Source organism: Poecilia reticulata, linkage group LG7 (assembly GCF_000633615.1).
Source record: "Poecilia reticulata strain Guanapo linkage group LG7, Guppy_female_1.0+MT, whole genome shotgun sequence".
In the NCBI taxonomy this organism is placed as follows: Eukaryota; Metazoa; Chordata; class Actinopteri; order Cyprinodontiformes; family Poeciliidae; genus Poecilia; species Poecilia reticulata.
In genome coordinates this window covers 30,181,756-30,203,207 of record NC_024337.1, presented here as the reverse complement: position 1 = coordinate 30,203,207, position 21,452 = coordinate 30,181,756, and the positions used below count along the sequence as shown (strand labels likewise).

At 41.3% G+C, this 21,452-nt stretch overlaps 2 protein-coding genes across 6 annotated transcripts in view; both read left to right on the top strand.

Annotated features, from left to right (window-relative positions):
- LOC103468055 (neural cell adhesion molecule L1.1-like) overlaps window positions 1-13,101 on the top strand; it is a 49,782-nt gene extending 36,681 nt beyond the window's left edge. For 3 of the 4 annotated variants that reach the window (XM_008414891.2, XM_008414893.2, XM_008414890.2), the window contains 15 exons: window positions 498-634; window positions 861-962; window positions 1,374-1,580; window positions 2,049-2,119; window positions 2,197-2,422; window positions 3,554-3,660; window positions 4,481-4,745; window positions 5,993-6,115; window positions 6,196-6,369; window positions 6,943-7,056; window positions 7,819-7,968; window positions 8,055-8,186; window positions 8,267-8,336; window positions 8,781-8,792; window positions 11,267-13,101. In XM_008414891.2, the coding sequence (XP_008413113.1) occupies window positions 498-634; window positions 861-962; window positions 1,374-1,580; window positions 2,049-2,119; window positions 2,197-2,422; window positions 3,554-3,660; window positions 4,481-4,745; window positions 5,993-6,115; window positions 6,196-6,369; window positions 6,943-7,056; window positions 7,819-7,968; window positions 8,055-8,186; window positions 8,267-8,336; window positions 8,781-8,792; window positions 11,267-11,528 (2,152 nt within the window). In that variant the 3' untranslated portion in view covers window positions 11,529-13,101. The remainder of the gene's footprint in view (window positions 1-497; window positions 635-860; window positions 963-1,373; window positions 1,581-2,048; window positions 2,120-2,196; window positions 2,423-3,553; window positions 3,661-4,480; window positions 4,746-5,992; window positions 6,116-6,195; window positions 6,370-6,942; window positions 7,057-7,818; window positions 7,969-8,054; window positions 8,187-8,266; window positions 8,337-8,780; window positions 8,793-11,266) is intronic. The other variant, XM_008414892.2, reaches the window with a different exon arrangement.
- Window positions 13,102-14,301: 1,200 nt separating this feature from the next.
- Window positions 14,302-21,452, top strand: part of LOC103468054 (6-phosphofructo-2-kinase/fructose-2,6-bisphosphatase) — an 18,049-nt gene continuing 10,898 nt past the window's right edge. Inside the window, exons 1-8 of one of the 2 annotated variants that reach the window (XM_008414889.2) lie at window positions 14,302-14,632; window positions 17,940-18,065; window positions 18,761-18,857; window positions 19,148-19,214; window positions 19,454-19,528; window positions 19,616-19,672; window positions 20,210-20,331; window positions 20,957-21,164. In XM_008414889.2, coding sequence (XP_008413111.1) covers window positions 14,608-14,632; window positions 17,940-18,065; window positions 18,761-18,857; window positions 19,148-19,214; window positions 19,454-19,528; window positions 19,616-19,672; window positions 20,210-20,331; window positions 20,957-21,164 — 777 coding nt within the window. In that variant the 5' untranslated portion in view covers window positions 14,302-14,607. Of the gene's footprint in view, window positions 14,633-16,797; window positions 17,011-17,939; window positions 18,066-18,760; window positions 18,858-19,147; window positions 19,215-19,453; window positions 19,529-19,615; window positions 19,673-20,209; window positions 20,332-20,956; window positions 21,165-21,452 lie in introns of those variants that run through there. The other variant, XM_008414888.2, reaches the window with a different exon arrangement.

The window sequence follows — 21,452 nt, the reverse complement described above, 5'->3', positions numbered from 1 at the left end:
GGATGGATGGATGGATGGATGCTATTAGCTAAGCTAACACAGAGGTGGTTGACTAGTTAATTTAGTTATGTTGCCTTTGGTAACGGATTCCACATCCCATCTMCATGTTRCGGTTTCCATAGTCAAGCTAGCATAACTGAACTACTTCCCTTCCCCTCGCTGTTTTTTTTTCTTCCTGAACTTGTTATCCAGTTGTAGTGTTGAGGATTAGCTGCTAAGCGCTGCTTTTTCTTTTATATATCACGGATACATTTAATATTTATCTCTTTAAGTTGATAATTTACAGCTAAAACCGATGCTAGTCGCTGTTAGCCAGCAGCTGTTTGTCCTCAGGAAGCTCGGGGCGGGATCTTTTGTGTGTGACATCATGTTGCAGCATGTCTATATGTTTAATAGTCTGTCAGACGTATCTATTGATACTGATAACGTCTGTAGAGATTTATATTGTTATTGATTTATCGTCCATCTGTTTGATATTTGCATTGTTTTTTCTGTAGGTCCAGGTACAATCTCCTCAGGAATCACACGTTACAAGTGAAAAAGGTCCAGCAAAACGACACAGGCAGGTTTTCCTGTGAGGTCCGAACGGACCCGGTGGGCCAGGTGTCGGTGGCCCACCGGGTCACGGTGTTAGGTAAGGAAGTCGGTTTATTTTAGCTTATTAAAACGACGTCGATCATTCCTGATGAGAAGTAAAACTGGTTGAACATCCAGAATGTGGTCAAGGTTCCTGGTTGTGAACCCAGCAGTGAACTCACCCAAAGTTTGCTTTTAAAATTAAAATAAATCGCTGAAAGCTCCAAGCTAAGATTCATGGTGAAGATGTGAACTTCTAACTGGAACCACTTTTGGGCCCGCAGCTCCACCGGACCCCCCCAGCTCTGTATCGCTGGCCCCCATGAAGGACTACAGCGCCACCCTCAGCTGGATCCCAGGATCTTCGCACAACAGACCCATAACAGGTAGAGAGGCAGGAAAAGCTCAGACGCATCTGTTGGGTTTGGATTTCTGGAAAAAGTCACCTGAGCTTCACTTCACCGGATTATCAAACCGGAAACTCAAACAGAGTTCGGTTTTTTTCTTTATTTTCCTTCCTACGTTTTTGGCGTAGCGTCGTGTTAAAATGCAACAGCGCCTCCTGTGGTCACAGAATGTGGTGCAACAGGTGTGAAATTTTGGTCTTGTAGATGTTCACACACTGGCTAGTGACGCAACACAAGAAAGCTTAAAACATGGAGGAAAACTTCCATCTTCCACCGTTGTTTGTCAGAATGGTATCTAGGTTAATCTGTCATGTAAGACTAACGGGCTCATATTTCCAGATTAACCGAGCGTTCAGCGTCGTCGCTTACGGCCCGAGTTTCTGCCCCCAGAGTTCATCGTTGAAGCCGAGGAGAAGCCGCAGTCGGACGGCGGCGCCGCGGCGTGGAGGCACTGGACGACGGCTCCTGGAGACTTCAGGCTCTTGCAGCTCAGCCTGCAGCCTTTCTGCTGGTACCGCTTCAGGGTCGCCGCCGTCAACCAACTGGGCCGGAGCAAAGCCAGCGAGCCCACCAGGCCGCACAGCACTCCGGCTGCAGGTGACACCTGGGCTGAGTACTTTGAGGAGTATTTCTGCTACGCTGTACTGTTCACTTCTACTTTAGTAACTTCACTATGAGGCATCTTTACTCCTCCTGCGGTGAAATTTATGGATTTTCTTCCCACTGGATGGAAAATCAAACATGTTTTGACCAAAAAGTTTCTTAATGAAATAAATTGATTTGTTATTTTTTGTTACTTATATGAATTATAGTAATTTGGTCATTAAAACACCAAAATTTCCACTTAACTTTATGTTTTGGTCCATATGATGATGCAATTTTTAGATAGAAAATTATTTGATCAGTTACTTGATTTGACTTTTCACCAAACACTGTCTGGACTCATTTTCTGGAGATCTGTCATTTTTACTTGAGTAAAAAACGTGTTGAAGTGTTTCTGGGTCAGTACTGCAGCCGGGTCTTCGGGAAACGAGTTGAAGTGAAAGCCCTCATGTTTTCCCGCAGCGCCGCGTTCGAACCCCACGAATGTTCGCAGCAACTCCACCGAGCCGGGCGTCCTGCTCATCACCTGGGACGTGAGTGGCTCAGCGCTTCGCTTCCACACAGGAAACGCTTCCAGACTTTAACCGAATCCGTCGGCTTCCCTCCGCAGGAGATGGATAAACGCCTCCACAACGGCCAGGACTTCCGGTACCGGGTGCACTGGCGGGAGGCCGACGGCAGAAACGCGGAGTGGAACTGGGCCGACGCCAAGTCTCCGCCGTTCGCGGTGAACGACACGGGAACCTTCACGCCGTTTGAGATCAAAGTCCAGGCTGTCAACGCCATCGAGTCAGGCCCGGCTGCCGAGGCAAAGACTGGACACTCCGGCGAGGACAGTACGTCTCCTGATTATTTATTCATCAGTCAGGAAGTTCAGCTTTCAAACTCCAGACTGACGGTTATGATGCACCTTTAAAATTCACATTTTTGACCTCAGTTTGAGATTATTCTTCAAATTTTGTAGAAAAATAAATATTCTGATGTCTTTTTAACCATAACTCAGTTTCAGTTTATTTATACAGTATCAGTTAATAACAAACAGGTGCCGGCTGTAGGCGATCAGTTTGCTTCTGCCCCCTAGTGGTGGCAGGGAGGCACAGCAGGTGGAAAACACATCCATCCATCCATCCATTTTCTTACACTCTTGTCCCTCAGTGGGTTCAGGAGGTGCTGGTGCCTCTCCAGCTAACGTTCAGGGCGAGAGGTGGGGTCACCTGGACAGGTCACCTGGACAGGTCGCCAGTCTGTCGCAGGGACACAGAGACACACAACCCTGCACACACACACTCACACCTAGGGGCAATTTGAAGAGGCCAATTAACCTGACAGTCATGTTTTTGGACTGTGGGAGGAAACCGGAGTACCTGGAGAAAACCCACCATGCACAGGGAGAACATGGAGACTCCATGCAGAAAGACCGGAGCCGGGAATCGAACCCAGAACCTTCTTGCTGCAAGGCAGCAGCTCTACCAACTGCGCCACTGTGCAGCCCGTGGGAAAAACAGTCGTGGTTATTTACAGCCTTTTTTTTATTACAACCACAAACTGAAAGTATGAAGCAAAGGCTGTTGGAAACTTTTGTAAATGTGATCTTTAGTTTATAAAACAAAAAAGTTTCCACATTGTCATAATAAGGTATTTATGTAGAATTATTAGAAAGTGTGGATACTGTATGTCATTAAATTCCTGAAGAAATACAGTAAAATGTGTGGTTTTAGACAGAAAAAAGTCAAATTTAAAGCAGTATAAATACTGTCACTGTTCCTCCTCACACTCAGTGCTGGTTGTTTATGCTGATATTAAACTGTTAAAAGCGTCGAGGAAAGAATCAATGTTCAATCAGTGCAAGATTACATCATTTATTTATTACAATATGTTTTCTTTGGCACCCCTCTCAGGATTATCAGTGTCCTCCACTTCAGACTGTCAAAATAAAAGCCTCCTTGTCCATCTTCTTCTCCTTGCAGAGCCGGAGGAGCCGCCCACCGGCGTGGCCCTCAGCGTGATGAACAGCACCGTCAGAGTGACGTGGAACGAAGCGCAGAACGTCCGCGGCCACCTGCTGGGCTACAGGGTACACCTCCTTACAACGTCCTGGAATATCCTGGAACATCCTGGAGAACGTTTCCCTCCAGACGGAGAGCTGCTTCCATGCAGAAACAGAAACCTCTAAAAAGTGCAAATATCTCAGAACATGAAATACGACAAAACTAATTTATTACTAACTTACGTATTTAAAGTCATTAATGCCTTCGTCCTGACTAATTTGATGCTGGTGGATTAAAAGATTAAGTATTATCTGTACCACTGACACCAAAGTATAATTTCTTAAAATGCTCAACAAACTCATTAGATTTTTTATTTTTGATATTACACATTTTTATGTTGCAGTTCTCATAAAATTATGACTTTATTCTGGGAATATTATGATTTTTTTCTTGTAATGTTACAAGAAAGCATTTTTGTAATTAAAAATGAAGTCTTAGCCTGGCTCTAGTTCCTTGTCACAGAATTGCTCTGACTTCAAAGTTAAATGGAAGCCATGAAACGCGTTTGTCAAACAAAATGGCCGCCTTCGGCGCGCTGGCGTCACTCTGCTCGATGGAAACCCAACGAGTGCGTTGGTGGAAAAAAAATCCTGGTTCCCAGAAATGTAATCTTCCAAAACTAAAAGCTGAACTGATCAATGAAGCTGATTTGTTTCTCTGCAGTGGAAACGAGAGGAAAACATTTGGCGAGTTTCTGTGTTTCTGCAGGGTGGGAGGTAACTGGTGGACCCTTCCTCACTGGTTCCCCAGGACATTTGAACCAATAAACCCAGTTGGTTTAGATTGTGAAATCCAGGTGGGGACTCCAGTAAGGCTGTCATCATCTTTCTTCTTCTTCTTCTTCAGCTGTACTTCAGGAGGCTGGGATCCTCCAGCGGACGGGACAGGAGGTCTCTGGGAAAACACCACCGCACGGCGGAGAAACACCGACTGGAGCCACACAAACTGGCGAACAGGAACAACTGGGTGGAGGTGGTCGATGGCGCCAAGACGACCGCTGACGTTACTGGTCTGCGTCTGTTCTCCCAGTACGAACTGGAGCTCACCGCCTTCAACAGCAAAGGGGAGAGCCCTCGCTCCTCACCGGTGCGCTTCAACACGCCAGAGGGAGGTGAGGCGACGCTTAGGTGATAAATCCACTTGGTCTGATTGGCTGCTGCTCTGCAAAAACACACAGTTTGAGTTTTAAAGGGAACTAGAATGCAAAACTCTCCTTTTGCACATTTTTATTCTTCCATTTGGGTTTCTGCTGTTTCTACAAACAGCCTCGACTCAAAGTTCAAACAGCACTTAGAAAAACTACTCTGTCACTTTGTGGCAGTAAGTTCATGTTTTCTGGTTTCAAAAAGCTTCAGACTGTGATGTCACAAGTCCCACAGTTCCACTGTTACCTAGCAACCGCAGAAAATCCCAGACTGTTACCCAGCAACCCCAGTGGAACTCCACCTGTTACCTAGCAACCAAAGCAGAGCTCCAGTTCAGTCGGTTGGTTCTGCCGCTGTATGCGCTGTACAATGGCTGCTGGAAAGGACAAGAGTTTTCACTGCAAAAACACAAAATCTTGCCAAGTATTTTTGTTCTAATTTCTAGTGTAAATATCTTGGTACCCTTAAAACAAGTCAAAACTAACTAACAGGGGACTTTTCAGCAAAAAGCAGTAGCTTGTTTTGAGCCTTTTATATTCATGAAAATGGTTTAATTACAAGTGAAATAATCTGCCCGTGGAACTAGAACTGCGCTAACATGTCCAGTTTTTTGTTCTTCCATCCGGGGTTTTACTGCGTCGTTCTTATAAATGCTTATAAGAACCACACAGATGTTTTCTGGGAATAACTTCATGTCTGTTGGTGTCTGAAAAACAAGCCATTTCAAAAACCTCCCGATTGAGTCACGCTGCGCCGTTTCCTAGCAACCACAGCTGAGCTCAACCCGTTACCTAGCAACCCTGGCGCACGTCCAGTTCTAGTTCCACTGGCAGATTATCTTACTGTGCACTAGAAATTAGAACAAAAAATACTTGGTAAGATTTTGTGTTTTTGCAGTGTAGTTGACTTTCCATCCAGATACCACTTGGTGCATTCTTGTTGGTTGAGCAGGATGCTCCACTTCTGCTTTTCCAAGATGTACGATTGTCTGATTTCGCATCCGTTTTCAGCCCTTTTCACAAAAGTGTAAACATTGAGTTGGGGGGGCGGCCGGCAGCAGCTTGTTTGGATTTAACACAGATTTAAAATAAGCAGATTAGAAAGTGAAAAATGTAATGAATAAGGAATCGCAGTAGCTCATCTTTAAGAAGTTTGGATTTTCCAGGTTGACCAGAGTTTTCTGCTCTCCTTCTCGGTGCGTTTGTCTTCACAGCTCCTGGTCCTCCTGCCTCTCTGACGTTTGAAAGCCCAACGGAAACCTCACTGATTCTCCACTGGTCTCCTCCGCATGAAGTTAACGGAGAACTTCAGGGCTACGAGGTCCAATATCAGCAAGGTAGCAGCTGAGTTTGGACAGAGGGACTTTATTCAGGATGAACTAATCTGACGTTGGGCCTGGTTTGTGTTTCCTGTCAGAGGGGGGCAGCCAGACGGAGATCCAGATATCCAGAATCAATGTTTTGAACAAAAACCAGGCTGAACTGACCAATCTGGACCCGAGCAGCTATTACCTGTTCATGGTTATCGCGTGCACCGCAGCAGGATGTGGCCCGCCCATCACGCGGAGAGGCGCCACGCTGCTGGAAGGAGGTAAAGGCGCCGCCATCAAACCCCAGCTTCAATACACAGTGATGCTCTGCAGGGGGCGCCATTCTTACCGTTACACAATCAACAAGTATTTATGTCACAACTTCAGATTAAAGCCACAAACTAAACATTCATTTAGCAAGTTAAACATTAAGTTTGATGCTAAACACTTTAGATAGCAAGATAAGTACTTAGTTACCCAGCCACAATATCTGATTTACTAACTAAATATTTAATTAGCTTTGAGTTAAATGTTTACTTAGACAGCTAAATATTTATCTTACAAACTAAATAATTAGTTTCAATCTACGCATTTAGCTCACTAACTCAGTGTTGAGTTTGCACTCTAAATATTTTCTCTCTAAATATTTAGTTTGAAGCTGAATATTTAGTTTGCTAATTGAATATTTAGTTTGAAAATGTTATGAATGAACAAGATGAAAATATGAATAAAAAACGAACCCCGGTTCTTTTCTCTTGACAGGATAAATAATCAAAATGAATGTTAATTTTTGGCTGTGAAACTTTTCATGACATTAAATCGTTCCGTCGTAAACGTCTCTCTGCTTCCTGTAGCTCCTCCCACAAACATCACCGTGGTTTCCAGTGTCACGTCCTTCAACCTGAGCTGGGTGCCTGAGGACCGGCACCGGAACCACGGCTTCCACATCCACTTCCTCCGGAAGAGCGGTGAGCGGCAGGACACGTCCAAGTTACGTTTTTATAACCGTGGAAACAAGATGGGAAGCATGGAGGGGAGAAGGACGCACACCTCCAAGTTGCACCCAGTTGATAGGAGACTGGTTGCTAGGAGACCAGCATCTTGTTCCCAACAAGTTTTTACAAACATGCTGGTGTTTAAATTTCCACAGTTTTTCTGCACTGAAATCCTGGATGTCAAATAGTCGTTTTTTTCAACATTTAATAAACATGAACGTTTTATTTCTATAATATATTTTTATTCTATTCTAGTCGATTTTATTCTATCATGAAACTTGCAGACTTCAGGTTACTTAACAGACAAAAATGCACCAGTAACTGCATTTTCAGTAACCGTATCTGCACAAATTGGAATCACGAAAATAAATTTAATGGAAAGACGCCGATTTTAGGGAAAAAAAAGTGAAACATTTTGATTAAAAGTTTTTTATGCTACGTTGTTTTTTTTTTCAATCGTATAAAAATTTGTTTACTTTGTGAAACTGTTGGAAACAACCAGATGTTACTACTGGAGGGAACGACAAAGAAGACGACAGACAGGAAGTAGTAGTTTTTTAATGGCTCATCGCATAAACACACTGATTGATTCACGTGGGATTTTAATTATGTTTCTTATTTAATGAAATCATCATAATTAAAAAATACAGTTATATATATATATATAAAAGCATAATATCGACATTTGTAAAGGAAACTCAGCGGCTAACTTTAGTTATTTCTCTTTGTGTCCAGCCGGCGGTCAGTGGGAGGAGTCAGAGCTGATCAACTCCACGCAGGGTTTCTATTCGCTGACGGGCCTCCAGCCAGGAACCGAGTACAGCCTGAGGATCCTGCACGACAACAACACGCACTGGCAGGAAATGCTGCGGACCGTCGGACCAGGTGCGTCCGCACAGACTCAAACCGCCGGGACTGAATGTCGTTTACGCTCATAAAGACGTTCTAAAGGTGAAACGTTTCTGCCTCAGTGCCGTCGGAAATGCCGGGCCGGTTTGCCACGCAGGGCTGGTTGATTGGACTCATCAGCGCCATCGTCCTCCTCATCCTCATCCTCCTCATCCTCTGCCTCATTAAGCGCAGCAGGGGGGGGAAATACGCAGGTACGCCCAAACCGATGATCTGACGGAAATACGACGGAAATACGACGTACTGATGTGGGAAAATGTGTTTCTCCTCACAGTGAAGGACAAAGAGAAAAAAGACATCGACTTCGATCTTCAGAACAAGGATGAAACCTTCGGCGAGTACAGGTGAGTCATTGCCGATCAGAACCGATCGGAACCAATAGTCACGGTATCAGATCAGGAATCAAAATAGACTCCAGACGTCTTTGAACCTCCCGGTGTTCAAAGACACAAACCTTTTTGGTGATTGTGCCAAATTATTATAAATATTTGAAAGTGAAATCAGCTGATAAACAAGTTTGATGTCTTATTTCACCGTCAGTCTTATTTGTGCAACAGCTTTAGAAATGAAGCAGAAATCATTTTTCTACATGTAATAGCATTTAGTTTAAAGTGTTACTTTAAATGTATTGGTTTTGTCCTGCTAGCTTGGTGCTCTTGTTGGTGCTAAGCAGCTGTTTGACTTGCATATGCCTCGGGCCGGCTCTGGGAACCAACAGGAACCGCTGAATGTTGCGTTTTGTTTTCGCTCTCATGTCTTTCTTTCCTCCTCTCCTGCTTTTCCTGCAGATCTCTGGAGAGGTGAGGGAGTCGGCCTTCCTGTTGTCATGTGCTTCTTCGTTCTCACTGGCATAAAAATAAAAGCTTTCTGTTCTTAAATCTGATAAATATCTAAAATTATTTCAGATGGTTAAAGAAACGTTGATGCTTGCTCATCATGTCCGCCTCATTTTCAACGTCTTTCACTGCTTTCTGGGATTCGGACCCAGTTTACACCAGCAGTAAAACCAGTAGAAAATCTGATTAAGTGGCGCTGAGTCATGCTCTCACCTGTCCTGCAACCTCACCTGGATGCTTCCCGCTCGGCATCAAAGCCGTTTTTGTTTCTGTTGCAACCGTCTGGTTTCACTTTTAAAGGCTGAGAATTTTTTCACTGCTGTAGCAAATTAAGCCTGTTTTCACTCTGAAGGTGCAAAAGTTTTAGCAGCAACACAAATCTTTGTTTTTCTAGTTTTTCATGTTTCTGTGAGGAAACGAGGAGAAATTTAAAAATGTCTCAGAGTCGATACAGATTTACAGCGTAGATCCTGTTTCAGTCTGGACCCATCCTCCTGAGATCGGACCTAAAGGTTCCCTCCCGGTGGAGACCAAACCTCTGATCCACTGTGTTGCCTTTGCATTGTGACTCGATGCGCATCATGCTGGGAAATGTAAAGTTACACAAACACTCAGAGCTGTAATCCGGGTTATTTAACCTAAGAAAAAAAAAAAAATAAGGATTACATTTTTAAGTCATATTTTCTCCACATCATACATTATAAATATCACTGTTTTAAACTAAACATGTAGAACTAAACTAGTTAGCAAGCCAATTATTTAGCTAATTAGCATGTAAATATTTGCTAATTAGCAAAAATATTTAGCTAATGAATATTTAGCTACTCATTAGCTAAATATTGCTAATGAATATTTAGCTTTATTAGCAAGCTAAATATTTGGGTTCAAACTCAATATTTAGCTCAAAATATCAACCTGAACAATTAGCTTCAATCTAATTAATAAACTAAATATTTAGTTTCAAATTGTTTCAAAACTTTTAAGTTTTAAGTTTGTAATATTCAGTTTACCAACTCAATATTTATCTCCAAACTAAATATTTATCTCTGAATTAGCCAAGTATTTAGTTTTTAGCTAAATAAATGGCCTGGTACTAAAAATAATTTGGAAATGTGACACTTATAATATGAATGAATGAATGAATGACATGGTGAAAATATGACTGAACATGAACCTTTTTTCTGACTGGCTAATTGTCATAAGACATTATTGCTGTAAATATTTGTAGCTTCACAATCAGCTTCCCTCCTTCCTGTGGGTTAATAATCAGAGAAACTGGATTTTTCCAACCAAACCAGTGGTTCTGGCCCAGTCGGTTCCTCTGGTCCTACAGAACCCATAGAGTTTGAAAAACCCAACATTTGTGTCGCTGCAGGATCATTTGTCTCAGACTGGAAACGACTTCCTGAGCCGCTGCAGCCTTTAAAGCCGGCGTCCTATTTCTGTTTTTATTCAAGCTTTTTATGGCTTTTTGCTTCAATCCGTCACTTTTTGTTCTACATCCTTTGTGTTCCTGAGATTATAGCAGATTATTACGATCCGTTTAAAACATATTTGTTGACCTTTCTAACATTTTGATGCATCAAAGCCACAAACTTCTTGTATTTTCTTTAGATTTTGTACAAAAAACCAACATAAAGTGGAGCCAAAACATTTCACAAATGAAAATCTGAAATGTGTGACACGCATTTGGATACAAACCCCCTTCACTACAAAACCCCTCAATAAAATCCAGTGAACTGCTCTAGAGGTCAGCTACCTTATGACCTCTAAAGCCGTAAGGTTCAGAGGTCATAAGGTTTGGTGGTCTTTGGCTAAAGACCACCAAACCTTATGGTTTGGTCTTTAGCTTTGGCTAAAGACCACGAGCCATTTCTTCTGCTAGCGCTAGGCTAGCACATTAGCTTAGGTTGGATTTACCCAGAATGCCCTGTGCTGTAGTCCACTTCCTGCTATTGGAGCGGTCTCTGGTCCGCGTGGCGTTCACACATGCATTCAAACTGAACCAGAGTTCACTTCAACCGAACCCAGACGGAGATTTGTAGACGGATCAGCGTTAGCTTGCGCGTTCATACCGCCCCAAACAAACTGGACTTTCTAAACTGGACTGGAGTTGATTAAAGCGACGAAACACAAAGTTGATGGAGAACTGCAGCTCTAACCCCAATAAAAGATGGTCCTAAAAATATTGACATAAGAGCGGCTAAATACATGGGCACACCACACTTTTCAGATTTACATTTGTAAAAACACAAGAGGTATGTAAATAATTCATTAATTTAATTTGCTTTAGCAATTTCCCACTTTCTGTCCCACAGAACTGCAAATAAAGTAAAAGTAAAAGTTTGTGGTCGCGACAAAATGTGAAAAAGTTGACAGGGAAACCTGGTCGTAACGCCGCCGTCACCAACCGCTGTTCCCGCTCTGCTTCCCCGCAGCGACGGAGACGAGAAGCGCTCGGACAGCCAGCGGTCCCTGTGCGACGACAGCAAGCTGGGGAGCGAAGACTCGCTGGCCGAGTACGGGGACAGCGTGGACATCCAGTTCAACGAGGACGGCTCCTTCATCGGCCAGTACAGCGGCCGCTCCGCCGCCGCCGCCGCGCCGCACGGCAGCTCCGGCCCGGCCTCCCCGCTGAACCCGGCGCCGCCGCCCCCCTTCGCTCCCTCCATGTCCGGCATCCTGAACCGGCCCAGCTAGATCCACAACCAGAACCGCCTACACATGCATGTCTGCAGCAGAACGGCAGAGACGGACCCGATTCCACTTCCTGGTTCCGACAGGAAGTTTTACTCTCCATGTTTACAGCTTTTGATGCAAAACTGCTAACTGTAAGAAAAATGAACAAATTTGGCTCCTTTAGAGAAACAAATATATCTTCATTAAATTCATTCCACTGTCTGATGCTGCAGTGAGTAACTCTCTACTGTTCAACTCTGCAAAAACACAGAATAACGCCAAGAGTTTGGAGTGCAGATAAAATTACACTAAATTAAGACAAAACTAATTTAAATTCATCTTATCAGCAAGATTAGAAACTTATTTTAAGTAAATAATTCATTAATAATGATGAAAAAGTTCCAGTTCCAAGTAAATTAAACCAGTATTTTTTCATATTAAGGAATTACTTTGTTAAAAGAAGCTTTAAATCTTACTGATAAGTTATTTTCATGTTAGTTTTGTCTTAATTAAAGCCTGTTAATCTATTTGCACTACAAACTGGATTTACACTTGGTATTATTCTGTGTTTTTGCAGTGAATCTTCACTGCCGTATTTTTAACCGTTGCTGTAAAGCATGGAGTTAGCAGCTTTGTACTGTTGAGCTCACACAATATTAATATTATATTATTATCGCTCTGTCAGAATATAACGGCTTCAAATTTCTCCTTCACCGATAAAAAGCGAAAGCTGGCGCAGCTGGGAGCATTACAGGACAAATATGACGCATTTAGCTGAACTTCCCATGAATATTTCAGCCTCATCCTGGGTTTTTTTTCATCCATTTTTACTCAAACATCATCATTTCTTTTATATAAGCATTTAAATTTCTTCTTGACCGAACTGGGAACGATGCAGACTTTGGTTTTGAGAGGATAAATCGGTACTAACCTCTGCTTCTCTGTGCAGCTTCAGTGCGCAACTAAACCATGTAATCAGAGTAAAGTATAAATCCCTCAATATAATGTTTAATTTCACACATTTTCAACGTGCCTCTCAGTTTTTAAAGGGAAAAGTTTAACCGAATTGTAATAAAGTGTAGTTAGTCCCCTTGGCCACCAGATGGAGCCAGTTTTAACTGACTGCAGTGATTTTCAGTTGCAAAAAGCTCGCAGCTTCCTATGCAGAGGCGGGAAAATGATTATGCAGGCAGGAAGAATCTCACGTTTTCCTTCTCTGAATGTAAATAAAACCTCAAGATTGTCTCTTTTTGTTACTTTATACAGCTTGTTTTATAAAATAACCAAATTGTTTTTATTATCTATTGACGTGTTTGATTTTGAGCGTTTGTAACGTCCTGACCCACCGTCTGCTGTTGACCTTTACCCTCGTGTCACTTAGTAGCTCCAGATCCTGTAGAGACGAAAATTAGGAAATTCAACCCTCTTCCTGTTTCCTGTAGAGCTTAGAGACGCAGCAGAAGTACAGATTATTAAATGTGACGTTCAAACGGACGTAGACAAATGGAGTAAATGTCTGCCAAAAAAACTCAGAAATGTTCAGATTAATCTCACATTTTTGAGTCAAAAAAAGTCTACAAAGAACTACAAAATTTTTAAAAAAACAAGAACATTTCTTACTTTGAGAAGTCAAAAATTACAGAAACAAATGTCAAATTTTGAGATTAATCTCAGAAGATTTGTAGAAAAACTGAAATTTCTGAGTTTGAAGTCAGAAACCTTAATAGAAAAAAATTGAGAAATGTTGAGATTAATCTGAGAAAAATTCTAGAAAACAAGGAAATTTCTGAGTTTCAAAATTCCAACATTTTCGCTGTTTGAAACTGAGAATAAAAATTTCTACAAATTGTCTGGAATTAATCTAAAAAACTTTTGGAGCTCAAATATTTCCTTGTTTTTTTCTGAAATTTTTAGGGGAAACTTCTGAGTTTCATAAGTTGTAAATTTTAGTCTTTTCTTTGTTTTTCATGGAAACTTTCTGAGATTTTTTGACAGAAATTTTTCTTTCCTTTCTCCGATGGCCCTGCGCCGTCGCCGGTACCGGAGCACAGAGTTTTAACGGACTTGCCTGAGATGTTTGCAGATGTTTTGTGATGAAGCAGCTCAGATGTTCCGGCTCTCCTGGTTCCGGCCGGAACCGGGAACCTTCAGCGGGACTCGGACCGGGCCGGACTGAGAGGAAATGTGACGGCAGGAGGAGAAATACTGAGATGTGCTAACTAACTAGCTTGTTGCATTGTGCGCTGTGTGTAAGATGGCGAACTAACCTCAGACTGTCAACGAATAATAAACATGGCGACGCATTTACCGACCAACGGCTCTGGGTTTGTTTGAGAGGCTGCGCAGTACCGACGGAAAACACCAGAACATTTATGGCAAGAAGCGCTAGAAAAATAAACTTGATAAGTTTTCAACTTTAGAGCTCAGAAATTTCCTGTTTTTTTTTTCTGAGACTGATCTAAAAGTCTTTGGTTCTTTTCCTGCAAATTTATGACTTTTCAACTCAGAAATTTTAAAGGTTTTGTAGAAAATGTCTTGGATGAATCTCTTTTTCCTGAAATTTTTTGATTACTGGAACTGAGACATTTCAGATAATTTTCTAGAACATTTCTGCAGTTAATCTAAAAAAAAAATTGAGCTATTATTTATGTTTGATACTCGGAAATCTTTGATTTTCTAGAAAATTTCTGAGATGAATCTCCCAATTTTAGTTTTTTTAGGCGGAAAGTTGTTATTTTGTTTTATCCATCCATCCATTTTCTTCCGCTTATCCGGGGTCGGGTCGGGTATTTTGTTTTAGTTTGAATTTATAATTTTCCCCGTCGCAGTTGGGTCGTGGTGTTCACATGACGCGGTTCCCTGGTGGAGGGGGAGGAAGAGGAGGAAGAGGAGGTGAAGTCTGGAGGTTTCTGACCGTCAGGCTGGACGCACCGCAGCAGCAGGACAATCCGGTAGGATAAGTCAGTCATCGGACGGGTCGCTGCTTCCGTGACCGTGGAGTGGGCGGGCCCACGGCCAGTGTTCATGCTTGCTGCACACATGGTGTCATAACTGACGGCGGTTCCGAGGCTCCGCAGGACGGAACCGAGACCCGGGAAGGATGCTCCGCTTCCAGCGTCCGCACGGTAATCAGCACCGACCTGCTGCGTGATTTACCGCTCAGGCTGTTTTCATTCATTCATTCATTCATTCATTCATTCATTCGGTCCAACCCCGAGGAAAAGAGGTGAAATCCACGGCGCGCGACCTTGTGACTCAAACGGATCAAAGATCCACTATTGAGCTGAAGATGCTCGGGTCTTTCTTTGTTTATTATTTTGGTTGGAGTCTCGAGCTGTTTTACCGGAACAACCCGCGGCTCGCGCGTGGCGGGCAGGTGCGCGCGCGTGGTGACAGTCCAGGCRTCTGACGCCATCATGAAGGAAGGGGTCACTGTAAGGCTATCGCGGGGCTTCAGCGTCATAAACAAGACGCTCCGGCTCCGCCCCCACATGGAGGAACAACAACAACAAGCCGCTTTAAAAACCTCAGAGAAGAAGAAGAACAACAAGAAGAAGAAGCTGGAACATAAAAGTTATTGTTACTCATTTTGATTTGCTTAGTTCTGATGGGAAGAATGTTTTGGTTAACAAAACAAAAACGCCTCCGGTAGAATTTATCCCAGAAAACAAGTCTAATGGGTTTTCTAATGAGTGCCATTTGTCAAGTTTTCATCATGTTATTTACTCATTAATGTCACAGTTTCCAACAAGTCCAATTAAAATATTTGGCTCCAAACTAAATATTTAGTTAGCRAGCTAATTATTTTGTTTTCCACCAAAATATTTAGGGTGCAAGCTAGCTACAAACTGAACATTTAGCTCTGAGCTAGCTAAATATTTAGCTAATATGGAAATTCACTTGTCAATAAGCGGAAGTGGACTATCAAAATAAAAGCTGTGACAGTCACTGTTTCAAACAAATTATTTAACAGCCCAATTTAGTTAAAAATGTTGTTTCTAACCTAACTATTTAGAGTGCAAGCTAAGCTATTTAGTTTACCAACAAATAATTTAGCTCCAATTTAAATCTTAAGCTCATAACTATATATTTAGTTAGCAAGCTAAATTTTTAGCTAGCTTAAATTTTAACATTTAAACTTTGTAAATATTAGCAAAYTTAATATTTAGTTACCAACTAAATATTTAGCTCCACTTAAATAGGTCTGAACTATATATTTATTTGTCTTGCTAAGTACATTTTTAYTTTGAACATAAATATTTAGCTTGAAAWTTKTTTTGTTAGCAAGCCAAATAATTAGTTTAAAGCTCAATGTATAGCTCAGAGCTATTTAGTTTGAAGATAAATATTTAGCTTGCTAACTAAATATTTAGTTTAAATTGTGACATTTATATATGAATCCCCATTTTTAAAAAGCTTTTATTAAAGGCTAAATAACAGAAATTATTGCTGGTCATTTTTAACCGTCATGGCACCTCGTAGTTTTCTTGGCACCTTTTCCTTTTTTGGCATGTCAGGCATACCGTACAGAGGAGCTGGTTGCTTTCATTTGCCAGGGAAGATTTTCTCTACATGAACTAAATCTGTGGATGGTATCCTGACTGTAATCAGCTTTATCAAAACAAGATTGATTCTGCCGTCAGAGTGTCCAGGCCACATTGATCTACAAATGTTTCTTTGGCATTTATCTACAGAAAAGCGCTAATAGCGAGTAGCCTGGTCTCTGACAGCAGCAGTTAGCAAATCCCATTCATTTTCCACTTTGACATTTGGTTCCTCCAAGTATTGACGTTTCATGTCTGAATCATTTTCTCTCTTGGGGTTTGAAAGAAGGATTTTTATTCCCCACAGAAATGTTGGGGAAAAGAGACGAAAACTGTTCAAAGAAACAGTGAAACATCCAGTTTTTCTTCTGCTCATCTGTGTTATGTTGCTAAATTAGTTTCTGTATTTGGATCGCAGTAAGAAGATTATCTTTTTTGTACAGTTTTGGCTTAATTACTGCACTGAGTGTGTTATTCTTCCAGCAAATGGCCTTTTGTCCGAGTCTGTCAACGATTAATCGGTTACTGGATTAGTTGGTGGTTATTTCAATAATCAATTAATCACGATTGATCGATTCAGCCTTATCTTCAAAAAGCATGTAGAGCGTCTTGCTGTCGGCCCATCAGGATTCCCACAGAACGTCCACTTCCTGCCCTCCAGGTCAAAGTGTAGCGTTGTGCTGACTGGACGTTATTCTGTGACAGACAGACGAACCGACCAATCACAGCGAGGCAAACAGGTAGCTCCTCCCACATCGTGAGAAAGTTCAAACTGCACATTTAACTGGGAAGCTCCCTGCTGTTAAACACACACCGACTCTGAGACGACACCAAGACACACACACACACACACACACACGGCGGAGTCATGTCCCAGAACCGAGCGACGCTCACCAGAACCCCCCTGGAGAAAACCTGGGTTCCCTGGATGGGAAGCAGACTGAGCAAACGCAGAGGCTGTGAGTAGACAGAACCAGCGGTTCTGGTTCTGACCCGCTGTGGGTTTCTTTGTTTCTGTTTTTGAGGAGTGCGAGGCATTAAGCTGTGCTTATTGACTCTGAGTTTGGATGGTTTCTTATTTTGGAAACATGGAGAAGTCCTGAAGGCCGTTCACCCCAAAGGGTCACGGGGTCATCGTGTTCTGATCCGATATTAAAGCTGCAGTTTGTAACTTTGGCAGAAAATAAACGTTTCTACGTTTTTATTCAAACTGTCACCATGTGAAGATAGTTTAACACGAGACAGATAATCTGCGAAAGATCTCCTCCTCCTCCCACAGCTGCCTGAAGAAACGCTTCAAAAACAACCAATCAGAGCCGGGAGGCGGGGCTTAGCGCTGCCAGTCATCCTCATGTGCACGCTGCTAAATGTGCTAATGGCAGAGAAACAACTCACAGTTACAGGAAAAACGATTATCCGTCGTCATAAGTGGCTATGCTAACTAGCTTTAGCATTCACAACAGGCCATGCTAACTAGCCTAGCATTCACAACAGGCCATGCTAGTTAATTTAATTGATCAAATTAGTCAATGATTATTTCAATAATCGATTCAGCCGTACTGTGCAGCCGGATGGATTCCTGATAAAACGTTCCTTGTTCTTTTCTATTTTTAATCTTTTTTTTTCTCTTTTTTACAGTTTATTCAGAGTCACATGATGTTTTTATTTTTTTCTTTAATTATGTAAAGCACCTTGAAAAGCCTTGCTGCTGAAATGTGCCATACAAATAAAATTTGATTGTTTGTTATGATGAGTAACCATGGCAACCAGCCATCTCTCTCTCTCTCTCTCTCTCTTCCATCAATCATAATGTGTTTAATTTGATTTAATGTCTAATTTTCCCTCTGGGATCAGTAAAGTATCTCCTTTTCTTCTGGTTGTGTTTCAGCTTCGGTTCCCCAGTTCACCAATTCCCCGACCATGATAGTGATGGTCGGCCTGCCGGCTCGGGGGAAAACCTACATCTCCAAGAAGCTCACCAGGTACCTGAACTGGATCGGGGTGTCGACCAAAGGTACTGATCCGCCCGCCCGCCCGCCTGCCTGGGTCCGACTCGGTTTACTGCTTCAGCCGCTGAAAACCCTTTTTCCTTGATTATTACTTTTCACCCCTGATGTCTGTCATCGGCTCTGGATTTCAGCTGGCAGAAGGAGCAAATTTTCAAGTTTTTGGAGATTTTCTGAATTTCAAAAGTTGAAAATTTCAACTTTTAGGGTTAGAATTTCCTTTTTTTTCAAGAAACTTTCTGAAATTAACCTAAACGTTTTTGAGTCTTTTCTTGCCAATTGTTGACTTCTGAAACTCTGAAGTGATTTGTTGGAAATAAAAATTGTTTTCCAGTTTTTTCCTAGAAAATTTGTAATATTAATCTTACAAATTTTTGAGGTTTTTCTTGGAAATTTTAGATCGTTTTTAACTTTTTTCTAGAAAATTTCTGAAATTAACCTAAAAAAGTTGAGTATTTTTCACAAATATCTCCGATTTAAAAAGTGTAGAAATTTTTTACAGAAATTTTTTGATGTTAATCCTAAATTTTTTTGTTTTTTTTTCTTGCGAATTTTTGAAGTTTTTCTTCCTTTTTTTATTGAATAATTTAAAAGCATAAATGTTTATGAATTGAACTTCTTTTGTCGATATCGCAATTAATTGATGACAGATTCTGAAATGAGGATGATTAAACATTTTAATCCTGTATTTGTTGTTTTTTAGTGTTTAACGTGGGGCAGTACAGGAGAGAAGCAACCCGCTCCTACAACAGCTACGAGTTCTTTAAACCCGACAACGCAGAAGCCATGAAGATACGCAAGTACGACCTTAACGCAGGAAACGGATTAAAGAAAATATTAAAACTATCATCACATTTAAGAAAATGTCCAGTTTGGGAGGATTCAGCTGAAATCCCACCGATTCATCAACGGCCTGAAATTTCATCATGTTTTATCTATACTTAATTTATTTATGTTGATTCTTAATGTTTTTTTATATTTTTAAATGTTTTTATATCGTTTTTCATGGTTTTTAAATATTTTTTGATGTTTCTTCATTTTATTTCGTAATGTTTTTCGCATTGTTTTGAATGTTTTGTGTTTACTGCAGCGCCTGCGTGAACACGGCCCTGCAGGATGTGTGTGACTACCTGACCAGAGACCAAGGGCAGGTCGCGGTGAGTTCAGGTCAAAGGTTATCCAAAAGAATCAGGAGCGATTTAAAGAGACAGGACGGATATATGGAGGAAGTTCACCTGAAACTGAGAGCCCGTCTGATTTTTTAATTTCTTTAAATCATCRGACATTCTTCTGGCTAATGGACGATAAATGTTTTGTAAATGTTTATTAATGTTGATCTTGAAAACATGTAAACGTAGCTAAAGCCATATTTAACTGCGTGATTTTGTTCTGCCAGGTTTTCGACGCCACCAACACGACGCCGGAGCGCAGAGAGGTCATCCTCAACTTCGGCAAAGAAAATGGTTACAAAGTTGGTTTTTAGTTTCCCTTCCTGCTGTAAAACGTGGAAATCTGTCAGAAACATAAAGCTGCAGTTTCCGTCTTCTCCCTGGTTCAGGTTTTCTTCGTGGAGTCGATTTGCGACGATCCCGAAATCATTGCTGAGAATATTAAAGTAAGTTACTGTGATTTAAGATTTCACGATAATATTGTTGTTCTGGGACATATTTGGTGGTAATGTTGTGATAAACAACTATTAGTTTTTTAGGTAACTGAATGCAGGATTCAGTGTTTATGCTTGAAAAACATGACAATCTGAAAATAAGCTTTAAACAAATGTGATTTATTTCACTAAAATAAATCATAATTCTTTTGAATTTCCTGATATTCGTTGGTGCTCTTGTTAACAATCAGTGAATAGTAAAAGTAGATTTGTTTTTTTTTATTTAATATTATTAATTGGAATTTATCAAGAAATTCTTATCATAATAAATTTTTCCCAATAGTTAAAAGATGCAATAAATTCCTGCTCCCATTTTCAAGTAAAGTAACATTAATGTCATCATAAAGACTAATAAACTTTAACTTATACTACCTATATTATACCTATATTAACCGTCAGATTGGAAATGATGGAGCTAATTTTAATTTATCATGTGATTAACTGATTATTTACTTGCCTCACTCACTAAAGTCGTTATTTTTTGAACAGCAAGTGAAACTGTCGAGTCCCGACTACGTAGACTGTGACAAAGAAGAAGCTGTTGCAGATTTCCTGAAGAGGATCGAGTGTTACAAGATGACCTACGTTCCCCTGGACGACAGCAAGGACCGGTAACCGATACCGATACTGATACCGATACCAATACCGATACTGTTAGCTAAATATACAGCATCAGGCTAAATATTCAGCTCCATAAATAGCTTGAAGCTAAATATGTACGTAAAACAAGTAAAAAATAAAAAAAGTTATTATTATAAATATTTAGAGGCTAAATATTCAAAATAATAGCTTCAATAAATATTCATAGTTGTGAAACTAAATATTTAGCTGGTAAACTAAATTTGCAAACTGAATATTTAACTAGCGTAGAGATAAATATCTAACGTGGAGCTAAATATAAAGCTGTATGACTATATATTTAGTTGGTAAACTACATATCTATCTATGTCTCTCTATACAGATATGGAGTTTATATTTAGTTTGGAGCTAAATATTTAGTTGTAAACTATATATCCAGCTTGCCAATTAAATACTTAGTTTAAACATTTAAGATTCATGGATAATGTTAAAAGTTAAAAAAATTAACCCTATTTTTTCTCTAAATGATCCAAATTATAGATGTTAATGTTTTACCGTATCGTCACTAATGTTGCTCCATATTAAAGGCTAAATGACATAAATGGACGGAGGCTTCATGTGTTTAGTTACCGTCCGTCTCCCCGTTTCTCTCCGCAGGAGTTTATCGTACATTAAAATCTTCAACGTGGGCAGCCGGTACCTGGTGAACCGGGTCCAGGACCACATCCAGAGCCGGATCGTCTACTACCTCATGAACATCCACGTCACGCCCCGGTCCATCTACCTGTCCCGGCACGGCGAGAGCGAGCTCAACCTGGTGGGGCGCATCGGGGGCGACTCCGGCCTGTCACACCGGGGGGCAAAGGTCAGGCCAGCGGCGCGACTGAACATTTTACCAGACAGAACCAGAGTCCAAGTTTAAGATGATCCGTTTCAGACGAAAGCTCAGGTCAAAGGTGAATCCTGTCATCATGGATGCTGATGTTTATGTCAGCAGCAGCAGCTGAAGCTGCTGAAGTAGCAGCAGCTGAAGCAGCAGCTGCAGCAACTGCAGCTGAAGCAGCAGCAGCAGAAGCAGCAGCAGCAGCACCTGAAGCAGCAGCAGCAGCAGAAGCAGCAGCTGAAGCAGCAGCAGCTGAAGCAGCAGCAGCAG